The 24,134-nt window shown below is 44.5% G+C and overlaps 1 protein-coding gene across 2 annotated transcripts; it reads right to left on the bottom strand.

Moving 5' to 3' along the window:
- Positions 1-2,646: 2,646 nt before the first annotated feature.
- Positions 2,647-6,520, bottom strand: LOC118559034. 2 transcript variants are annotated; one of them, XM_036129720.1, is made up of 2 exons: positions 3,636-6,520; positions 2,647-3,087 (listed from the first exon to the last, which is right to left on the bottom strand). In XM_036129720.1, exons 1-2 carry the CDS (start codon positions 5,892-5,894, stop codon positions 3,061-3,063), a joined length of 2,286 nt encoding a protein of 761 aa, XP_035985613.1. In that variant the 5' UTR covers positions 5,895-6,520; the 3' UTR covers positions 2,647-3,060. The 2 variants fall into 2 exon arrangements, with proteins under 2 accessions (XP_035985613.1, XP_035985614.1); XM_036129721.1 differs by lacking the exon at positions 2,647-3,087 and having other exon boundaries at positions 3,158-3,792; positions 4,152-6,520.
- Between the last annotated feature and the right edge of the window lie 17,614 nt (positions 6,521-24,134).

Below are 24,134 nucleotides of genomic sequence, written 5' to 3'. Positions count from 1 at the left end.
GTCAAACAAACAATGTCACCGACTCCCAACATTACTTACTTGCATTTCACGCACACACATTGAAAGAAGGCGGCAACAAACTGCAACAGCTTGACGAAACCCACAAACCACGAACGGTAAACTCTACAGCTCCTTTCTTCTCTCTCTCCTTTTCAGTCTGCATGCTACCCTCCGGTACCTAAGCCCCGCCCCTTAAAGGGCTCTACACAGTAAACGTAAGGCAGCCTTTTTCACAGCCGCCCCCGTATTCACCTGTGAATACGAATAACAAAAAAAAGGCTGTATAAGAAAGATTAATCGTCCTTAGGCAGGGCAGGTAGGCTAACAAGCCTGGCCACGGGTCGAACATAAGATCGTCCTTTCACAGTCACTTCAGCTGATCTGATCCGAGTATCTGGTCCAGGGAAAACTTGAGAAACTTTACCCACGGGCCAGAGGGCTCGCGGAAGCTGGTTGTCCACAATCATGACCACATCTCCTACTTGTAGATTGGCCGACTCAGTCTGCCACTTCTGTCGAGCTTGGAGCCCTGGCAGGTAGTACTTCAAAAAGTTCTGCCAGAAATGGTCGGCTAGAATCTGGCTATGCCTCCATCTCCTCCGTCCAAGAATTTCTGGGCTGTCATAGATTACTTGCGGCAGCGAAGCATCCCGCCGGCCCATGAGGAGATAGTTGGGGGTCACCGGGTCAGGATCCGCTACCTCAGATGAGGTATAACCTAGGGGTTTTGAATTGAGCATTCCCTCAATTTCAACCAGAACGGTGTGCAGCACCTCTTCAGAGACGATCTGGGCTCCGATGACGACTTGAAGAGCAGTCTTCAGAGAACGAATTTCACGCTCCCAGCAGCCTCCAAAGTGTGGGGAACCAGGAGGATTGAAAATGAACTTGATCTGCTGACGAGCTAACTGCTCTCTGATGTTGGGATGAAGAGCTTGGAATGCTACCTGCAGCTCACGTTCTCCTCCCCGGAAGTTTGTCCCCTGATCACACAGGATCTCTTTAGGTTTCCCACGCCTGGCTATGAAACGTCTCAGAGCCATTAAGAATGCATCGGTGTCCATACTGGGAATCAAGTCAAGATGTACTGCTCTTGTAGTTAGACATTTAAACAGTATTCCCCACCTTTTCTCATTACTGCGTCTGATCTTGATGCTGTATGGCCCAAAACAATCTACACCTGTGGAATAGAATGCCGGCTTGAGCAGGCGCAGTCTGGCTGGAGGGAGATCCGCCATCCGGGGTGTGTTAGGGTGACCTTTCCACCTCTTGCACTCAACACAGGATCGCTGATAACGACGTACTGCTTCACGTCCACGTAGCACCCAGTATCTCCTTCTGATCTCAGCAAACACTCTTTCTGGCCCGGGATGTTGGAGCTTACTATCATAATCTTGTATGATGAGTCTGGTCAGAGCGTGTCTGGGATCCAAAACAATGGGGTGAACTTCATCAACAGCCAGATCAGGATTCCAGCGTAAACGGCCTCCTACTCTGATGAGCCCTGTTTTCTCATCATACTCAGGTGCCAGTAAAAGAAGACGACTGGATTTGGCGATAGGTTTCCCAGCCTTTAACTGGGTGATCTCCTCCAAGAATGATTCACTTTGGGCTCGTTGTAGAGCTTCTATCTCAGCAGCAGTGAGAGGAGAGTTGGGGTCAGCCGCCCCGTAAAGCTGATGAGCGATGGCCTCTAAGTAGCTGTTCCAGGTTTGGTGCTGGCATGGATCTGGAACACTAGAGCTGGACGTAGTCAGACAAACAGCTTGTCGTTTCAGCTCACCTTCCGGATCACTCTGGGGTGGGGTTGGCAGATGAGGCCAGCAATCTGGAGCTAGTTTCAGGAATTCAGGTCCATTTGTCCATCTGCTGCCTTTGCTGATGTCTTGGATGGTGAGGCCCCGAGTGATGTCATCTGCTGGGTTGTCTTTCGAGGGCACAAATCTCCATGTGGAGGTTCCCGTCATCTCTTGTATTTCCGCCACTCGAGTACCCACGAAAACCTTGTATCTGCAGGAGTCTGAACCCAACCAGGTTAGGACTGTGGCTGAGTCAGACCACAAGATGCAGCTGCGTATGGGAAGAGTTAACTCAGAGCTGATAACCTTGTAGAGCTGAGCACCTGTTAGAGCAGCACACAACTCTAACCGAGGAATAGATTGTTGCTTCTTTGGAGCAACACGAGACCGAGCGGCAAGGAAGGCAACCTCAACTTCTCCATCAGGACTCTCTGTCCTGAGATAAGCCACCGATCCATATGCCTGTTCGGAGGCATCACAGAATACATGGATATCTCTCATACAGTTGGGCTGGTCTAATCTGTGACTGGTGTAGCACCTAGGCAGAGTGATCTTGTGCAGCTGTTCCAGCTCTGCTTCCCATGCATACCACTTCTGCAGGGGGACCTCAGGGAGCTGTGGGTCATCCCACCCTCTTTGTTTCTCCCACAGGTGGCGTACAATAACTTTGGCTCGGGTGGTATAAGGCACTATGTAACCAAGAGGATCATACTGGCTGGCTAAAACTCTATAGATGTTCCTCATAGTTGCCACTGAGCAATCGATGTGTCTGCGTTTGTAAGTGAGGGTGTCAGACTTACAGTTCCAGTGTAGGCCCAGGGCTGGCTCTTGGATGTCGAACTGACCTTGACTGAGCCACAGCTCACAGCTGGATGACCTGAGGTCTGGAGGCAAGTGTTGGATGACATCTGGATCGTTACTGGCCCACTGCCTCAACTCAAAACCCCCATCGGCCAGGAGGTGGCGCAGTTTGTCAACCAATGTCTTGGCAGCTACTGGACATGCAAGACTCTGTAAACAGTTGTCTACATAAAAAGACTTGTTAATGGCAACATGAACATCTTCTTCTGGTTGACTATGGTCCATGACGTGTTTCTGCAACGCGAACGTTGCGCAACAAGGGCTACAAGTAGTTCCGAATGGAAGTACCTGCCACTCATAGACGTCAGGGGGCCTGTCTCGGTTCATGTCCCGCCACAGAAACCAAAGCAGGGGTCGATCTGCAGGTAGGAGCCTCACTTGGTGGAACATGCCACGAATATCACTGCTGAAGGCCACAGTATGTTCTCTGAAACGTAGGAGCACAGCTAGCAAGGGTGGACCGAGAGTGGGACCTGGTAAGAGGAGTTCATTTAAGTTGTAGCCTTGGTGTTGGAATGAACAGTTGTAGACCACCCGGTTCTTCCCATTATGTTGAACCATGTGATGGGGTATGTACCAAGCTTCATCACTGGTCTCAGATTGATGATCCATCAACTTCACTACATAGCCAGATGTTACAAGCTTCTCTATCTCCATCTGATAAGCGGCAGCTTGTTCTGGCGACTTAGCTAGACGCTTCTCTATACCTCTCAGGAGGGGCAACACTGCATCTGGTGTGGCTTTCAGAAGAGGCATGTTCTTGATGCGAAGGAGGGGTGTAGCATAACGCTCAACACCGCTGACATTAACTCTCACTGTCTGTTCTTGCAGGAGCTTAACTGCCTCTTGATCTTGTCGTGACCTAACTGCTAACTTCTCACTGCGATAAGGGAGCACATCCATCTGCCATAGCTTCTCTACACAGGAGAACAGCTCTGGGGGTGATGATATAGATGTGAAGAGGCAGTGACTCACCCTTGTGATGGATTCAATGGCTTGAGCTGGTCCCTGTAGCGTCCATCCAAGGAGAGTTTTCACAGCTGCCGGTCCACCAGGTGGTCCTAGTCTGACTGGCTCCACAGGTGTAATGAGGTGTGTGTAATCAGCGCCAATCAGCAGCATGGGACGAACTCTGTTTAGAGGAGGCAGAGGCAAACCTGACAGATGTTTATACTTCTGCTGGAGTGAGACAACTGGGTGGGAATGTTCTGCTAAACTCAGTTGCTCGGCTGTAAATGCATTCTGGATGCTGTACACTTGGTCTGGGTTGGCTACTGGAGAAATTGTGAAAGACACAGCCGCCCCGTGGAGCTTCTCCACTTCCTGTCTGACTGTACGAAGAGCCAACACCTCTTTACTTCCTGTAAGGCCCAACTGTTTGGCAGCAGACTGAAGCAGGATTGTCCGCTCAGATCCATCATCTAAGACAGCATACGTCTCAAGGGACTTGTCACCATTTCTCAGGAGTACCTTACTGATCTTCAGTAGTACCTTGCAGTTGTAGACTGGCCGGTCGACGCACACAACTTTGTTGGCAGTGTTCACAAGGCAGCTTTCTGCTGAAGGTGGAACTGATGCTTGTTCCTCCTCCGCTCTCTCATTCACCTCATGCAGCACTAGCAGATGTCTCCTACCGCAGGTTTTGCAGGGAGCTCTAAGTGTACACTTTGCCGCTTGGTGATTACGTCCACAACGCCAACACTTGTTATTCGTTTTAATCCATGTTACCTTCTGTTCTTTGCTCAAAGTCTTAAAGTTAGAACAGTTGTTCAGGAAGTGCTTTTCGTTGTCGCAATAGGGACAGTAGGCCGTAACCTTCTCCTTTTCCTTTGACTTGTTGACAGCATGTCCAGGTGCAGGTGGTGATGCTACTCTATTGGTCCCAGAGACCTTCTCAGTGCTCAGGAAGATAGTAGCAGCCTTACTTGAGGGCTTGGGAGTGCGTTTGGTATCAGGCTTCTTGTTAAACGACTCCTCTCTCCTGGTGGGCTCCATGCTGTCTCCCTGAATTTCTAGCTCGTATTCCAGCCAATCAGCGAAGTCGATAAGGGTAGGGATGGTTACTCTCAGGGGGTGGATAAATCTCTTAAAGCTGGCATTAAGCTCATAGGGAAGTTTACTTAAGAGCCTTGAAACATGAGAGCCGCACACTAACTCAATCTGACCTCTTTGCCCTAGTTGTTCTAACATGCCGACCAGTGACCGCACGTTGAGGGCAAACAGACGAAAGCTCTTAACATCACCACTGCGTATATTTGGACCATCCATTAATTCTGCAATCCGTTGCACTGCAAGCTTGTGAGGCTGTCCATACATCTTTGTGAGAGCCGACATTGTATCGGTATAAGGGTGCCTTGAATTGCAGTATGAGTCTGCTACAAGTGAAGCTTCTTCGCACTGAAGGTGATCAGTGAGGATCTGGTACTTATATCTTTCAGTGGCATCGACTGGTAATAAATTCTCTAAGGCAATCTTCATGCGTGCAAACTCTCTGGGATCTGGTGATGTGAATCTGGGGATAGTGGGCTTCGGTCCTCTGTATGTGGTCTCTCTCTGTGGCTCAATACAGCTGGGAACTTGGAAAAATGTAGGATCTCTATGTGAATAGGAAAATGTGCTCTGTTGTGGTGTGTCTGCATAATACAGACCATGAGGTAAACCACCTGATGTCTGAGGAACTCTAGGTTTAGTGAAATCTAATCCCAGATTTCCTTGGGAGCTGTATGTTGGATATTGCTGCTGTTGGTATGCTGGAGAATTGGTATGGGGTTGGTAAGGTCCATAACCACCACTATAAACACTTTGAGGTGGAGGAGGAGGGAATAGAGGCTGATGGGGTGCTGACTGGGACTGTAAAGCAACCATCAAGCTCTGAAACTGTTTACGAAGCTCAGCGTTTTCTTGGCGCATCTCTTTGAGAGCAGCACTAAACTCAGAACCTTGGCTGGTCTGCTGCTCCCCGGTGACTTGCTCCATAGATTGACAAAGCTCTCGTTCTTGCTCCTCGTCATCCTCCATGTTCATCATGTTGGAGCTCTGACTAATTGGTGGTGATGGGGATCTGTTAATTGGACATTCTAGTGCCCTTTCCTCCACTGATAATTCCCCTGCATTTGCTGTCCGGAATCTACTCTGTGCTCCAGCTCCACTTAGGTCATAATCTGACAGGTATGAAGGAACTGACGTTCTTCGTTTGGGTCGAGTGTCCAATGCCTTTGACTCTGGGTTCTGCATCTTTAAACAGCAACCTGCTATCCGGCTCGAAGGACCATTGAAAAATAGGGTTTCTATTTGCTAGTAGGAACGTTCAGATCGCTGCGGTGAGTCCGGTTAGAACTCCGAAGAAAGCAGAGTCGTACTCCAACTGGTCTAATTTGTCCTTGCAGTTTATTTACTAATTGCCGTGACAGTGCATATGGTTTTTCTAGAAAGACAACAATAATACAATATCAGTGTCTGAATAATCCTCCACAAATAACTGAACTAATATCTCACACGAAAACTGCAATATTAATAGTTACAAACATCTTTCCTAAATAAATACACGGCAGGAGGAAGCAAACAGCATTACTTAGCTCTTAAGTGTGCACGTGTACAAAACATGTCTTAAACTAAAAGCAAACTGAAATACTCTGTCAAACAAACAATGTCACCGACTCCCAACATTACTTACTTGCATTTCACGCACACACATTGAAAGAAGGCGGCAACAAACTGCAACAGCTTGACGAAACCCACAAACCACGAACGGTAAACTCTACAGCTCCTTTCTTCTCTCTCTCCTTTTCAGTCTGCATGCTACCCTCCGGTACCTAAGCCCCGCCCCTTAAAGGGCTCTACACAGTAAACGTAAGGCAGCCTTTTTCACACTAGCGTTAGCCAAGCCTTAGCAAAGCCTTAGCCTCATAATGGCTTCTCCGTCTCTGACTAAGTCTCCTATCTGCTGCTCTCTGTGTCAGATGTCCAGTTATTCCTCTGCCTCCTTTAGTGATAATGGTACATGTAATAAATGTAGTGTTTTTGTAGCTTTGGAGGCGAGGGTGTCAGAATTGGAGACCCGGCTCCGTGCTGTTGAAAAACCAGCTGATAGCCGCTCCTTTGCTAGCGCGGAGCCACAAAGAGTAACTTCACGTAGCCAACCAACAGCCGCACTCGAACAGCCGGTTAAGCAGGCCGGCTGGGTGACGGTTCGTAGGAAGCATAGCTCTAGATCCCAGCCCCCAGATCACCACCAGTCCATCTGCGTTTCTAATAGATTTTCACCACTCAGCGACAGTCTCGCTGAGGAGCCGACCTTAATTACTGACAGCTCCATAATAAGAAATGTGGCACTGAAGAAACCAGGGACCATAGTTAAATGCCTACCAGGGGCCAGAACGGGCGACATAGAATCCTACCTAAAACTACTGGCTAAGGATAAGCGTAAATACCGCAAAATTGTTATTCACGCTGGCGGTAATGACACACGGTCATGCCGATCAGAGGTCACCAAAGTTGGTGATCCTTCGGTGTGTGAGTTTGCTAAAACAATGTCGGACTCTGTAATTTTCTCTGGTCCCCTGCCTGATCTGACCAGTGATGACATGTTTAGCCGCATGTCATCATTCAACCGCTGGTTGTCTAGGTGGTGTCCAGAAAACGACGTGGGCTATATTGATAACTAGTGAACTTTCTGGGGAAAACCTGGTCTGATCAGGAGAGATGGCATTCATCCCACTTTGGATGGTGCAGCTCTTCTTTCTAGGAATCTGGCCGGATTTATTAGTTCTCCTAAATGCTGACAACCCAGGGTCCAGACCAGGAAGCAGAGCTGTAGTTTAACACACCTCTCTGCAGCTTCTGTACTGTTACCCACCCATTATCCTATTGAGACGGTCTCTTTCCCACGGCCAAAACTTAACAGATCAAAAACTGATCTAAAAGGAACAAATCATAAAAATCTAATACAAATCCATACGGATCACTTTGAACCAAAAAATAAGAGAATTTAATGTGGTCTATTAAATATAAGGTCTCTCCTACCAAAGACTTTGTTAGTTAATGAATTGATTTCTGATAATCAGATTGATTTGTTTTGTCTCACAGAAACCTGGCTACAAGAGGACTACGTTAGTATAAATGAGTCAACCCCCTCCAGTTATTCAAATTTCCACATTCCCAGATCTGTGGGAAGAGGAGGAGGAGTGGCAACCATCTTTCAGTCTGATTTATTAATTAGTCCCAGGCCATTTAATAACTACAGTTCTTTTGAACATTTAACCCTCAGTTTCCCTCATCCAAACTGCAAAGCAAAAAAACCTCTTCTGTTTGTTGTTTTGTATCGTCCACCAGGCCCTTACACTCAGTTAATGGATCAGTTGTCAGATTTCTTATCCGATTTGGTGTTAAATACTGATAAGGTTATCATAGTGGGTGATTTTAACATCCATGTTGACACTGAATGTGATAACCTTAGTGTAGCCTTTAAAACTATCCTAGATTCAATTGGTTTTACTCAAAATGTACATAAACCGACGCACTCTCGGCTCCATACTTTAGACCTTGTTCTGACATATGGCATTGATTGTGAAGAATTAACAGTATTCTCTCACAACCCTGTCCTGTCTGATCATTTTTAATAACATTTGAGTTTAATCTAACTGAGTTCTCCACCCCCAAAGGAGGGTTCCATTATAGTAGATCTTTATCGGATAATGCTGTATCATAACTTAAAGAGTCTGTCCCCTTTTTAATATCCTCAGTATTGCAGAAATACCCTGTAGATGGCAGCAATGCTGTTTCTTCCCATTCACAAATCGATACCTTTGCTAACAGTGTGACTTCCTCATTGCGTTTTGCATTAGACAATGTAGCTCCCTTGAAAAATAAGGTGATTATTCACAGGAAGCTGGCTCCTTGGTTTAATTCAGAGCTGTGTTCCTTGAAGCACAATGTTAGGAAATTGGAGAGAAAATGGCGCTCTACACACCAAGAGAAATCCTACTTAATCTGGAGGGACAGTCTATTGTTGTATAACAAGACCCTTCGCAGAGTTAGAGCAGCATATTTTTCATCATTAATTGAAGAGAATCAAAATAATCCTAGATTTCTCTTCAGTACAGTTACCAAACTTACCCAGAGCCACAGCTCTGTTAATCCATCCATTCCCTTAGCTCTTAGTAGTAATGATTTTGTGGGATTCTTCATAAATAAAATTGATGCCATTAAAAATAAAATAATTGGCATCCTCCCAAACATGAATACCTCGTCCTCAGTAAGTGAGGCAGCATTGGATGAATCTTTAGAACCTGCGCAGTGTCTGAACTGTTTAGAAGCAGTAGAGCTTTCTGAGCTATCTAAAATTTTTGCTTCATCTAAACCTTCTACCTGTATGTTAGACCCAATCCCAACCAAGTTGTTTAAGGACATATTCCCTTTGATCAGTGGCACTATTTTAGACATGAATAATCTGTCCTTAGTAAATGGATATGTACCACAGGTTTTTAAAGCTGTTATTAAACCTTTACTTAAGAAACCTTCTCTTGATCAAGATGAGTTAGTAAACTACAGACCTATATCTAATCTTTTTTTCTTATCTAAAATTCTTGAGAAAGTAGTTGCTAATCAACTTTGTGAACATTTACAAAGCAATGACCTACTTGAGGAGTTTCAGTCAGGCTTCAGAGCTCATCATAACACTGAAACAGCTCTGGTGAAGGTCACTAATGATATTCTCATGGCCTCAGATAATGGACTTGTGTCTGTACTTGTCCTGTTAGATCTCAGTGCTGCATTTGATATAGTTGATCACAATATTCTCCTACAAAGACTTGAACATACTGTAGGGATTAAGGGGAAAGCATTAGGCTGGTTTAAATCTTATCTGTCGGACAGATTCCAGTTTGTTCATGTTAATAATAAATCTTCCTCAAACTCTAGGGTCACCTGTGGAGTACCACAGGGTTCAGTCCTTGGACCAATTCTCTTTACTATATATATATATATATGCTTCCGATCGGCAAAATGATCAGACAGCATGGGATTAATTTCCACTGTCATGCTGATGACACTCAGCTATATTTATCCATAAATTCTGATGAATCCAATCAATTACTTCGACTGCAGTCATGTCTTGATGACATCAAAAGCTGGATGACTTTAAATTTCCTGCATTTAAATTCTGACAAGACCGAAGTTGTAATCTTTGGGCCAGAGTCCTCAAAAAATAAACTTCTTAACCAATCACTTAATCTGGGTGGCATTAACTTGGCCTCAGGTAATAAAGTAAAAAATCTTGGTGTTATTTTTGACCAAGACATGTCATTTAAATCCCATATTAAACAGGTTTTCAGAGTTTCTTTTTTTTTTACCTCAGGAATATCGCCAAAATTAGAAACATTCTGTCCAGGAGCGATGCTGAAAAACTAGTCCATGCATTTGTTACTTCAAGGCTGGAATATTGTAATTCTTTACTATCAGGAAGTCCACAAAATGCAGTTCAAAGTCTTTAGCTGATCCAAAATGCTGCAGCAAGAGTTCTGATGAAAATCAACAAGCAGGATCATATTTCTCCAATTTTAGCTTCCCTTCATTGGCTTCCTGTTAAATCAAGAATAGAATTTAAAATTCTTCTTCTAACGTATAAAGCCCTTAATAATCAAGCTCCATCATATATCAGAGCTCTGATTACCCCGTATGTTCCTAACAGAACACTTTGCTCTCAGACTGCAGGTCTGCTGGTGGTTCCTAGAGTCTCTAAAAGTAGAATGGGAGGCAGATCCTTTAGCTATCAGGCTCCTCTCCTGTGGAACCAACTTCCAGTTTTGGTCCGTGAGGCAGACACCCTGTCTACTTTTAAGACTAATCTTAAAACTTTCCTTTTTGACAAAACTTATAACTAGAGTGGCTCATGTTACGCTGAGCTACCTTTATAGTTTTACTGCTATAGGCTTAGGCTACTGGAGGTTATCATGTTCTAATTTTCTCACTCTATAGAGTTCTACTGTTCTTCAATTATGCATTACGTGTTGTCATTTCTGCTTTAACTTTCTGTTCTCTCTCTTTTATCTTTATAGTAGGTACACCTGGTCTGGCGTTCTGTTAACTGTGACATCATCCAGAGAAGACGGCTCACCCGCTATTACCATCTAATGTAGAACAGATTACTGGATCAATGTGTGCTTCTGTGCTTTCTGTGTCTCTGCTCTGTCTTCTCTAAGCCCCAGTCGGTCGAGGCAGATGAGCGTTCATACTGAGCCTGGTTCTGGTTCTGCCAGAGGTTTACCTTCCCGTTAATGGGGAGTTTTTCTTCCCACTGTCGCTTCATGCTTGCTCAGTATGAGGGATTGCAGCAAAGCCATGTACAATGCAGACGACTCTCTCGGGACTTTGATGCAATCAACTGGTTTCCTTATATAGGACATTTTTGACCAATCTGTATAATATGATTGAACTTAACTTTGTAAAGTGCCTTGAGATGACATGTTTTATGATTTGGCCCTATCTAAATAAAATTGAATTGAATTGAATTCAACCATAGATCTTTGTGTGTCTGAAGCAAACAATTTCCATTTTTTCTATAAACCCATATTGATCAACATGATGTAACATTAAAGTGTAGATCTCATAACACAAAAATAATCAAACATGTGAGTCAGTGGAACAGAGCAGTTAAACACACAGTAACAAAATATGAGAAGAGTCCTAAACGTCAAGAACGCAAAGTTAAGAAAGCCTTCAGGCCATTCAGGGCACAAGGCAGAAAATAATCTAATCGCGCTTAGGGTCTCTTCAGGCAACTCCTCCCGTTGAAGAATAAGGAATCAGAGTTCTCTGGCTTCTTCATCTCCAGTCCTCTTCTTGGTTCCCCCTCGCAGGCTGGACGATTGAGCTGGATGGTAATAAGTGTTCCGTTCTGGATGGGGCATGAGCATTTTTCTTTTGCATTTCTTTCTAATAAAACACTTTGTGAAGATGGTCTGCAGACATGAGTCCTTGTTTCTATTGGGGAACAGAAACAAGATGTAATTAGTGCTCTTATCAAAACCCCCATTCATGTGTCATTTATTAAAACATCCTCCAAGCACTTTCACATTCAAGATATTTCTGTGCACTATTATTTAGCTCCCAGAGTTCTGCAATTTTATTATTAATTAAAAGAGTAATCTTTACGTTCAAATGTATCTGCAGTAAATTCATAGTAATTCTTAACAGAATGCTTTCAATGTGTGTCTTAACTGTTGTTGTCTGACAGTTGAAGTTCTCTGCAAAATAATTTCATCAACATATTTGTTTCATGTCATTTCCCGTTTTATTTTGAAAACCCAACTAAGAAAAAGAAAGCCTCTCCATGTGAAAGCCTTTTCCCTCCTTCTCTCTCTTTTTTTTAAAGAAAGAAAGTGAGGTGCTGTTCTGCACAGAAAAGACAAAATATTTACACCATGCTGTTACTGTTCAAGGATGCCAAGGTTCTACACAACAAAGCAGTGAGCAGAAGAGAACAGGAGCTTTTTGAAAACGTTCTAACATTGTTGAACAACCAAAGCTACTTAAGCAAATCAGAATTAGTTCTCAATTTAATCCTAAAATAGTGTAAACCTTACATTGTGTACATTGTGATTATTTATTTATTTATCTTCTTAAACTGAGGATTAAGGACTTTGATTAAGAAGTTCTTGGATGAACGCGTCTCTGTGTTCCTATTTGTCTAGGCCTCGGTAATCTAATCTATGTTTTCTGAGTGCCTGGTCAGGAAAGGTTAAGGTTCTCTGAAGCTTTCTGTTTTCAGCAACCCTGAAAACCCAGAACCCTTTAAAGTCAGTGTTAGGTGTCAGGTAACCTGTGGGACCACCTCGTCGTCTCTGTGGGTCCAGCCTGGTTCCACCAGCTGTGACAAGTCCACAACAGCTCCAGACCACAGCAGCTCGTCCTGGGTGCCATGCCCCTGGGGTCTCCACACCCCCCTGTGTGGAACGTCTCTCATTGTAAGGATCTCACCTTATGTCCCGTTCAAGATGTTCTTTACACAACAGGAGTTCCAATGTGGGATGTCTTTGCTGCTTTGATGTTCCTCAGAAAAAACCTTCATTCATTGATATCACCTTCAAGCTGTTACCCTTTTATCATCACAACCTTTCAGCAATCCTGACCAGATCCAAAATGTCCCCATAATTTAATCTAATTAAATTAATCTTACTAATATTTACTTACTAATATTTTCTGTATGTAAGACGATAACCATTAAATTATCCTGATCTAAAAGCCCTTAGGTTAACAGTTAGCTAAAACTCTGTGTTATTTCTTTTTCCCTTAGGATGTTTAACTGGTTAAAAATACTATTGAGTTATTTGTGTTCTAGTTGAAGGATATTAAATCTCCATAAATATGGTAACCATTTTACCCTGATGCTTTAATCCTAAATTTACCCGTGTTAGTTAGTAGGATGTGTCATTATGCTAATTTTATTGCAACCTTATCCATTTTAGCCAGTAACCTTTTGTTACCGTTTTATTGATGCCTGCCAGAGTAGCAGAAATTAGCTTACTCTAAGATGTTCATTAAATGAAATGCTATTTAAAAGTTCACATTACTCTACCTATATAGTGAAAACTAATTAATTCATTTATTTGTTTAACTGTTGATATAATACCCACTTAATTTATAAGTTGCTCTATGATTCCATCAAGCTGCTTCTTTAAAAGTTTTCCACCTTTACATAATCTTAATGTGTTTCGTAATGTGTGTTTTGTTTTAATTGTGTACGAAAAAATCTGAAGTGAAATGCATAAAGTCGTGTCTGCAGAACTCATCTGTGTTTGTTGTCGAAGGTTGTCCGATGCCTCAGTCATAGTCCTTCAATGTCCTTTTTCAGTCCAATGTCTGAGTTCAGCAGCACAACATTCTCCTTCCCTTCAAGAGTCCATCCTATCAGTCCTCACGCCTGCAAACAGAATGAATTCTGCCAGCATTTTTTGCCAAAGAAAACGCTCCATAGGTTGAAAAGAAATTACAGCAAAACAGTCACAAACATTTTAACTGCTGTGTTCCCTCTAACATGACAAACATAAAAGAAATAAAAGGATAGAAAAAAATAAAACTCTGTCTCTGACAAAATAAAACTCAAAACTGGATCAGGCTGAAGTCAATGACATCACCTGTTCTCCTTGACCCAAGGATCAGCCCCCACGTCACTGCGGCACTGTTTTGGTATTCTCTTGCATCTGAGAATGTCTAAAATGGGACTAAATCTCTATGTTAGCACATTCCTATCATATTGACCAGGTTTCTTTGCAAAGAAAAAGAAGCAGAAAGATAGAACGGTTAATAGCAGAAAGCAACAAACATTTTTAAGACACCACCTTTCCCGCTGGAAGATCTCCTGGCTTGGTTAAAACTAAGTATAATTTAGTGTCCAAATCTGATTATGACTCCTTACCGTACTGCTAGCACTGTCTTCTCAGAGTCTTCTGTTGGCAGAAAGGTGGCGTCTCCTTTAATCTTAAAGCAATAACTCAGAGAAAAACAAGAGCGTTAATAGCATGCAGTTAAAATCCTGGTCCCCTTAGTGTCACTTTAACGTGGTGTTGTTCTGCTTTTTCTTGCTGATCCTGGGAAGGTATCTATTCTTCACCTTTCCTTTGAAACTCTGTTCTAAACGCCTCCAAAAGAAAGAAAACAAAAAATAACCAAAAAAACAAACAAAAATGTCTCCCAAGGAGCACAATTATGTCATTTCCAATAAGACATAGGTTTTTGACTTATTACAAACTTTTTTGATTTCTTTCTTGTCCTTTGACCATGTGTATTTGCTGTTAGTAATACTTTTATTTATATATACCTTTTCAATCTAAATTGGTCAAGTGTGAAACTTTAAAGCAATGATTTTTCCCTTTTAGTGTTTTTTTTTTCAACTTCTAGTGTTTCTCTATAAATGATAAGAGTTTTCCCCGTAAGCACATTGAGAAGACTACCCAAAACAAACCAAGATTAGAATTAGAATTTAACCCTTCAGAAGCTGGCTTTATTTTGTTTTTCCCTCTGACATAGTTTTCGTGCCCCAGGCCAGAACATACTGAACCCAGCCTTGCAATAAACATTCAGATGTTTACATCATGGTCAGATTTGTTTATCATATCTATTGTCCTTCTCAGGTTATACTGTCCCTCTGAGGTTCGCCTCAGCTCAGCATAACTAATAACATCAGATGATTTTGTAACTGATGACGCGTGTAACGTGGCCTTCTGATCCTCTGACGCTTTTCAAAATTTCTCATTAGTTGCATTCATATCCCAAGTAAAAAGAAATAAAATAAATTAATATAAAACCCTTAGGAAAGCAATTGATATTTAGTTCCATACAGTTTGTTCAAAGCACTGTTTTTTCCCATCTATTTAAATCAAAGATCATGCATTTCTTAACTTCTTTCACATGGACTGGTTTGTGATGAATCATTATTATTATAAGAAATGAGATCTCAGTAATTTTAAATTACTTTAGGGCTAAAAAACAAGTGATAGGATCTCTGCCTAAATTTGTAAAACAGTAAACTTAACAAGCTTATGTAAAGCTTATTACTGTCATGGTTTAGTTTTGATTCAGCTTTTGTTGCCATTGGTTTTTGGTTTTTCCACCTCGTTTTAGTTTTAGTTAGGGTTTGACTTTATTTATTGATTTTAGTTTCTCCGTCCCTTCACTTCAGCCTTCCCTTCCACTGCAGTTAGTCACACCTGCCAGCCACTAATTAGCCTGACTCACTTCACCTGCCAGCCTCCCTACTTAAGCCTCACTCTGCTGTCACTCGTTTGTCGGTCCGTCATCATTCTACACCCTCTCCATGCCAGTCCCTCTGTAAGTCTTTGTATTCTGCTGCTCGTTTTTGGAGAAGCTTTGCTTTTTGTCCAGGTGTCTCCTGTGAACTGCTAACCTGACAAGCTGCTCTGGAGAAACTCCGCTCTGTGCCCTGTTGTCTTCTGTGAACTGCTAACCTGACAAGCGGCTCTGGAGAAGCTCTGCTCGGTGCCATGGTGTCTCCAGTGATCCGCTAACCTGACTAGCCGCTCCAGTACCACCTCCTCCAGTCCAATAACAGACTTTGGTTTTCCTCTTCCAGCACTCCTAACTTTCAATAAACTGTCAAAACGTGCTCTGTGTGTGTGTGCTCAACCCGGGTTCAAAAGACAAATCCTGACAATTACCATTTCCAATTTCTAACAAAGCTGAAATATTTCCGTTCAAGCCATGTTAATCTCTCAGTGTATCAATTTAATTTGGATATTTAATGTGGGAAAAACAAACTTTATGTTATTGGAGTCTCTCTTTTCCTTTCCCTTTTAGTTAACATTGTCCATGCTTAAAATGTCATTTGAATTACGGAGCTGCAGTTCTCCCAAAACAAATGAACACCTTGAAACCATGAACATTAATTTTAACAAAATTAATTCACACAGATGAACGTTTAGATGCATACATACGTACAGTTACATACAAACGATGACATTCACACAGACAAACACGTGCAGGCCTGCTTTTTTCACTATCTTAAATAGTTCTGTTTTTCATAATTTTTAAACGTCTATGGCAACGCCGAAAGATGCTTTCAACGTGTTAAGTTCCAGCTTAGTTTAAAAAGGGGAGTGCGTGCGCTGGCTACAACCCCCGAATGCTTCGTCCACACGCGGTTTTACGCTTCAGCCCTGCAAGGATACAAATCTGTGTCTCGCAGACACTTGGACGCTTACCCATTTTTGAAAGCTATCCGTCGTTATTAGCAGTTCAAAACACTTTTATCCATAACGGAAGTGTCTCTTGTCAGTCCCCCTGTAAACGCTTCCCCGGTACAACGCTCTTTTAGTTCCGTTTCCGTTTTCTGTTGTTATTAATTTTATTAAAGTTTCGCTTTTCTTTTTTTTCTCTTGATTTTATTTTATTATTTAGTAGCAGTACTGCAATAAAATAAAATAAATAATAATAATTATAACCCCTATGTGATAAATCTGCATGTTTAATCAAATCATTTATGCATGTCATGCTTCTGGGCCCCTACTTTTCCAGCATGAAATCGAACGTCTCACCCTGGGGCAAGGCTTGACCCTGAGAACTCTGCCTTTGACCCATTACACAGACTCTTCTGCATCCAGACTTTTTTTTTTTACTTTTTATTTATTTTATCCTTTTTTTGTTTTTATTATTACTTTCTACTTGTCCTTAGCACGATCGACCAACTAAAATGAAAGGCCTCATCTGATGTTTGGCTTTTTGGTATAATGGTCGGGGTCCCCACTTATCAAAGCTGCGAATGTCTTCGCAACAGTCAAGGACTTAAGCATCCCTGCCGCTTTCATCCACAACAGAAGTGGACAGCCTCTTGTACAAAACCAAGACAAGAGGACTTTAATTGACCAGCTGCAAACTGCTCAGCCGGTCACCCGTTCTCCAGGTGAAAATCACTCTGCCCCTCCTCCTCCAAGCATGAGAGCCGTATTTCAGCTGAAAATGTATTTTAATTAAATTTTGAATTTTAGTTTAATGTTAAAACCTTAGTCACTGTTCTGTATTGCAAATCCTGTTTTATATAAATATAATTAATTATTTCTACCAGCTTTTACTTTTACTACCTTTTAGGTTCACAGTTTAAAAATTTTAAAATCTCTTGAGGTATTCTTTAAATGGGGTTTAAATTTTAAAAGCTTGCAAGCATTTTTGAGCAATTGCGTTTTTTAAAGAGCTGGAAAATAATCCTCTTACCGTCTCATGAAAGAAAGGTTCGGATCTTCGCGCCGACGCCCAGAGACACTCCGAGACCAGGAGCTCCTCCACATCCCTTGAAAATCCATTCGGCTTACCAGAGGCCGGATAACCTCTCCGGGCTGGCCAAAGCTGCTCTTGTCCTCGGAACCCCAACCCCCCCCCTCCTGCTCGTCGGTCAGAGATCTTGTTCGTTTACGCCAAATGTTATGGGAGTTTTGAACAGATAACAGACTTCCCTGAGTTACTGAAGAAGGAGACGGTGGAGTGATATAGTTCCAGCACTTTTATTGAGAAACAGAGCAGAGATCACATAGATGGAAAGTAATCGCACCCCACGGTTCCGCTGCAGTCTGCGTCTGCCCTGTCTCTGCCTGCCTCGCTTTTCGGGCTTCCCCTAATACTGCACCGTGGCCTTAGTTTGAGACTTAACAAAGACAGTCTATCATAGTGTTATGATCTGAAAATGGAGGACCCAGAAGACAGCCGAAAACGTTAGTGGCGTTCGAACACGGACTTTATTCACACAAAGAACTCGGGCGCTCAACAGAGCAGCCGTCAGTGACTGGAACCGGAACTCCTGGAGGCAGAGACAACAGGTTAGTGATCCGGATTAATCCACGGTCCAGCTTGTTTTGAAAAAGACGAGATCACTAACCTCAGAGGTGTGTTGGTCCGTGCTGCCGGCGAGCCAACGTAAAGGCTTGAAGGGGCTTTCCTAAATCGTTATTCCAAAAGGAGTCCAGATCAAAAACAAGGGATCAGAGGTCCGATGAAAATCCGAGGGGCAAATCCAAGGCTTGGTCAAGATAGTTTCCAGGTTCGTAGATCCGAGATAGGTAGTCCAATATCCGGCAGGGGTCGAGCAAGATCGGGGTCCAGGGGCGTAGCGAGTCGGGGTCCAGGGGGGCGATCCAAGGTCAAAAACGGGCAAGGCTGGCTCGAAGGTCCTAAGGTAAAAACAGGTCAAAAAACAGGAAGGCACACGAGAAATGGCTGGACTTGTCAACGAGGTAGACACAAGACAATCTGGCGCTCTCCTCAGCTCAGAAAGCTAGTTATATAGTGATGAGAGCAGGTGGGTCAGATGAGTGAAAATGAGACTAGGGCGGAGCTGCGAAATGAGGAGAAGACTAAGTGTCTGCCAAGATTATGACAGAACCCCACCATCAAGGGCGGATTCCAGACACCCTCTTGGACTGGTTAGGATGGGTTCTGTGAAAGTCCCTAATAAGGTTCTTGTCAATGATGAACCTAGAAGGAACCCAGGAATGTTCCTCCGGACCAAAACCCTCCCAGTCTACGAGGTACTGAACGCCTCTGCCCCTTCTTCTGGACTTGATAATGCGCCTGACCGTGAAGACGGGATTACCATCGAGTAGTCGGGTGAGTGGAGGGGGTCTGGGGGAGGGTGCAAATCTTGACGCCTTGACAGGCTTAATCTGGGATACATGAAAGGTGGGGTGAACCCTCATAGTACGAGGTAATTGTAGACGGATGGCCACCGGGTTTACCACCTTAGCAACCGGGAATGGGCCGATGAACCAGGGAGCAAGCTTCTTGCTTTCGACCCTTAGTGGAAGATCCCTGGTGGAGAGCCAGACCTTCTCTCCCACCCGGTATCGGGGAGCTGGGATTCGCCGACGATTAGCAGCTTTTGACTGAATTCAGGACATGTGACAAATGGCCCTTCTCGCCTTTCTCCAGGCACGGTGGCACCTCAGTGCAGACATATGTGCCGACGGAACCTTGGACTCTCTCTCCTGGATGGTAAACATAGGGGGCTGGAAGCCATAAACCACATAGAAAGGAGAAAGCCCAGTGGTGCTTGATGGTGTGGAATGTATGGCCTGCTCAATCCATGGTAAATTCTGAACCCACTTAGTGGGGTCTGACTCGCATAAGAGGCGAAGCTTAGTCTCGACTTCTTGATTTACTCTCTCAGTTTGCCCGTCTGTCTGAGGATGGAAACCAGACGATAGACTGACAGAGATCCCTAACAGAGAACAGAACTCTCGCCAGTATCGGGCAACAAACTGAGGACCCCTGTCTGACACTATGTCAGAAGGTAGCCCATGCAATCTAAAAACCTCTCTAGCCAAGATATTACCCATATCTTTGGCGGAGGGAAGCTTGGATAACGGGACCAAGTGGACCATCTTAGAGAATCTGTCCACCACTGTGAGGATCACAGAGTTGCCCTCAGAGACAGGCAGACCGGTAATAAAATCCATGGAAATTTTGGACCAAGGACGAGAAGGTACCGGAAGAGGACGGAGCAGACCAGCAGGAGGGCGTCGAGACACCTTGGCCTGGTTGCACTGAGTGCAGGCTGCCACAAATTCCTTAACATCTGAGGACAGAGTTGGCCACCAGAACTGGGACTGGACGATGCTTAAAGACTTCCTGACCCCAGGGTGACAAAACAGGCGTGAGCTATGGCAGAAATTGAGTACCTTCTTTCTTAGAGAGCTTCGAACAAACAGCCGGTCCTTGGGGCAGGAGCTAGGGATAGGGACCCTCCCAAGAGACCTCCTGACCTCCCTCTCCAAATCGAGTATGGTGACGCCGCACCTGACAGCTTCTGGGAGAATGTAATCCTCCTCTCCACCAGAGCTCTCCTCTCCAGCCTCATGCATCCTGGACAGGGCATCAGGTTTGATGTTCTTGGTTCCGGGTCTGTAAGATAAGGAAAAATTGAACCTTCCAAAAAATATAGCCCACCTGGCCTGCCAGGGATTAAACCTCTTGGCCGTCCTTAAGTACTCCAAGTACTTAAGGACATACTAGAAAAGGGAGTTTAGACCCCTCCAGCCAATGCCTCCATTCCTCCAAAGCCAGTTTTACTGCTAGAAGCTCTCGATCACCCACAGCGTAGTTCCGTTCCGCAACAGACAAATTTCTTGAGAAGAAAGCACAGGGATGCATACGGCCATCACTGGATTCTTGACTAAGGACCGCCCCTACCCCAGTACTCAAGGCATCGACTTCGACAATAAACTGCTTCTCTGGGTCAGGGGAAACTAATATGGGGGCTGAGGTGAATAAGACCTTAAGCTTCTTAAAAGCCTTCTCCGCCTGATCGTTCCAAACAAATCTGACCTTGTGTGAGGTAAGGGCATGGAGAGGGGCTGCAACCTGACTATAGATGCGAATGAACCTGCGATAAAAATTAGCGAAACCCAAAAATCTCTGAAGCTGCTTCCTATCGGTGGGGGTGGCCCACTCAGTGACTGCAGTAACTTTGGCTGGGTCCATGGACACTTGGCCTGGAGAGACCACAAACCCCAGGAAGGATACGGTGGACACGTGAAATTCACATTTCTCAGCCTTAACAAATAGCTGATTTTGGAGCAGCCTGAGGAGAACAGAACGGACGTGTTGCTTGTGGGTAGTAAGGTCCCTAGAATAAATAATAATATCATCCAAATAGACAAAAACGAACAGGCCAATCATGTCCCTTAGGACATCATTAACCAGACTTTGGAAGACCGCTGGGGCATTGGTTAACCCGAACGGCATTACCAAATATTCGTAATGGCCAGTCGGTGTATTAAAGGCCGTTTTCCACTCATCCCCCTCCTTTATGCGAACGAGGTGGTAAGCATTCCTAAGGTCTAACTTGGTGAACACCCCAGCCCCCTGGATCTGGTCAAAAGCAGTGTTGATAAGGGGAATTGGGTAGCAATTCTTAACAGAAATGTCGTTCAGTACCCTATAATCTATACAGGGTCTTAGGGACCCGTCCTTCTTGCCTACAAAGAAAAATCCAGCGCCAGCGGGAGAAGAAGATGGACGGATTATGCCAGTGTTGAGAGCATCATTAATGTATCTCTGCATGGCTTGTGACTCGGAAATTGATAGAGAGTACAGGCGGCCTCTAGGAGGAGTAGTTCCCGGCAATAACTCAATACTACAACAAATGGTCGGTGAGGAGGCAAGGCGGTGGCTTTGACCTTGTTAAAGACTTCTTTCAGGTCATGATAGTCAGACGGAACCTTGGACAAATCCGGATACACTTCATCAACCTCGTTCTGGGGAACCTGAAAAAGTTGGGCAGAGTGTAAACAGGTCCCAGAGCAAGATGGTGCCCAGCCCAACACCTCAACCCTTTGCCAGTCAATCATGGGGTTGTGTTTCTTAAGCCATGTCACGCCTAAGATCACGGGTGCCTGTGGAGAGTCGATAATCACGAAAAACAATTTCTCACGATGATTACCTCCGATAAGCAGTTCAACTGGTTCTGTGTCGAGGTGGGAATGGTTTAGCTGATGTCCATCCGAGGAGAGAATTCTTCAGGGTGATGACGACGGGAGAAGTTTAATGCCCAACCTCCTGGTGAGCCCCTCATCCATGAATTCTGTGTCTGCTCCTGAATCGACCAGAGCGGAGATGTTATGTGACTTGGCAGGGCCACAGGTAGCATAAGGTCTGGGGAGATGCATAGTTTTGTTTGGCTCAGTAGAAATTTCCCTGCTTCTACTTAGCCAAATCTTTTGCTGTACAGGTTTGAACACGGTGTCCTTCCCCTCCGCAATACAAGCAGAGGTTGAACTGGAACCTGCGTTGTCGTTCCTCCTTGGATAACCTTGATCTACCGACCTGCATTGGTTCAGGTTCGGGATGGCGGTTAGAGGAGGGGCCCACCAAAGGCGCGGATGGAGAAACCCGTGGGGTGTGTGAAACAGTGGCCAGGCGGCCCCTTCTCCTCTCCAACAACCGGAGATCAATTCGGGTAAACAGGTCCTCCAGTTTTGTTAATGTCTGAGGAAGGTCACGAGTCGCTAACTCGTCCTTGATCCTTTCACTAAGACCATTAATAAACACGTCCATGAGAGCATCCTCGTTCCAGCGGCTCTCAGCAGCCAGCAAATGGAAGTCAATAATATAATGTGCTACAGTCTTATCCCCCTGCTTCAAGGTCAGAAGCCCTCTGGTGGCCTCTTTACAGGGTAGCACAGGACTAAAAACTCGGGACAGTTCCTGGGAGAAGGCGTGAAACGAGTAGCAAATACGTGAGTCGTTTTGCCACTCGGAGGTCCCCTATAGCTTTGCCTTGCCAGCTAGAAGGGAGATCAAATATGCAACCCTGAAGCGTTCAGTAGGATAAAGTGATGGTTGCAGCTCAAAGTGAATTTCACACTGAGTAATAAACGCTCTACACTGCTCGGGATCGCCACGAAACAATTCAGGCGGGGAGAGGCGTGGTTCGGGGAGAGCCAACGTCACTGGTCGTGACGTGATGATGGGAGGGTCTGTTTGCGGAAGTTGCGGAGGCGCGTCCGCCTGGCTGCGGAGATGCGCCAAAATCTCCCCGACCCCCACTTCCAACTGCGAAATGGATTTCTCCACCCCAAGCCGCCATTGATCAACTGCCGATGGGTCCATCTTAACTGGCCAGATTGTAATGTTATGATCTGAAAACGGAGGACCCAGAAGACAGCCGAAAACGTTAGTGGCGTTCGAACACGGACTTTATTCACACAAAGAACTCGGGCGCTCAACAGAGCAGCCGTCAGTGACTGGAACCGGAACTCCCGGAGGCAGAGACAACAGGTTAGTGATCCGGATTAATCCACGGTCCAGCTTGTTTTGAAAAGGACGAGATCACTAACCTCAGAGGTGTGTTGGTCCGTGCTGCCGGCGAACCAACGTAAAGGCTTGAGGGGGCTTTCCTAAATCGTTATTCCAAAAGGAGTCCAGGTCAAAAACAAGGGGTCAGAGGTCCGATGAAAATCCAAGGGGCAAATCCAAGGCTTGGTCAAGGTACTTTCCAGGTTCGTAGATCCGAGATAGGTAGTCCAATATCCGGCAGGGGTCGAGCAAGATCGGGGTCCAGGGGCGTAGTGAGTCGGGGTCCAGAGGGGCGATCCAAGGTCAAAAACGGGCAAGGCTGGCTCGAAGGTCCTAAGGCAAAAACAGGTCAAAAAACAGGTAGGCACACGAGAAATGGCAGGACTTGTCAACGAGGTAGGCACGAGACAATCTGGCGCTCTCCTCAGCTCAGAAAGCTAGTTATATAGTGATGAGAGCAGGTGGGTCAGATGAGTGAAAATGAGACAAGGGCGGAGTGAGGAGAAGACTAAGTGTCTGCCAAGATTATGACACATAGACAATAATCATTCTACGCAGCATTCAGCCTTGCACTCGGCAAACAGTGGAACTTATACACAGACATCAGGTCTCCAGGCCTCATATGTCCGAGTGGTGTGAGGCCATGGTGACTTCAGAATAATAATTCTTATAACAGAGACACGCTGGCTGGAAGGAGACAGAATTATCTGCATTAGGATGGAGAAACTGTTAAAATCCAAAAGGTTCTGAATGTTTAACCCGATCAGAACCATTACTAAACATTCTGGTGGGAAATAAACTTTAATTCTAAATTAAACGGTGACTGTGGAAAAACTGGGAAAGAGATGAAAATTATAACTGGGTCAGATAAAGTCCAACATCCTGTGACCCGTAAACTTTGAATGGTGGTTCTGATGGACGGCGTGGCCATCAGAACCAGGAGGTCCAAACAGAGCCGAGTTTTACACAGCAGCTTCCCACTGAGAAAGAAAGCCGAAAAGGTCCGAATAATCCAGAACATTTGGGAATCGGATTAATCTAGAACTTTAGTCGGGTTAATTAAATCCTCGTCTTCTGGGCACCATCCTCCATCCAGGATCAAGAAATCCTGCTTTAATCAATAAGTAAAGCTTCATCTCGTCAGTTCCTCCAGCAGTTAAAAGTTTTATTTCTGATTAA

Source organism: Fundulus heteroclitus, unplaced genomic scaffold (assembly GCF_011125445.2).
Source record: "Fundulus heteroclitus isolate FHET01 unplaced genomic scaffold, MU-UCD_Fhet_4.1 scaffold_206, whole genome shotgun sequence".
NCBI lineage: Eukaryota > Metazoa > Chordata > Actinopteri > Cyprinodontiformes > Fundulidae > Fundulus > Fundulus heteroclitus.
This window is presented reverse-complemented; position numbering and strand designations above follow the sequence as displayed.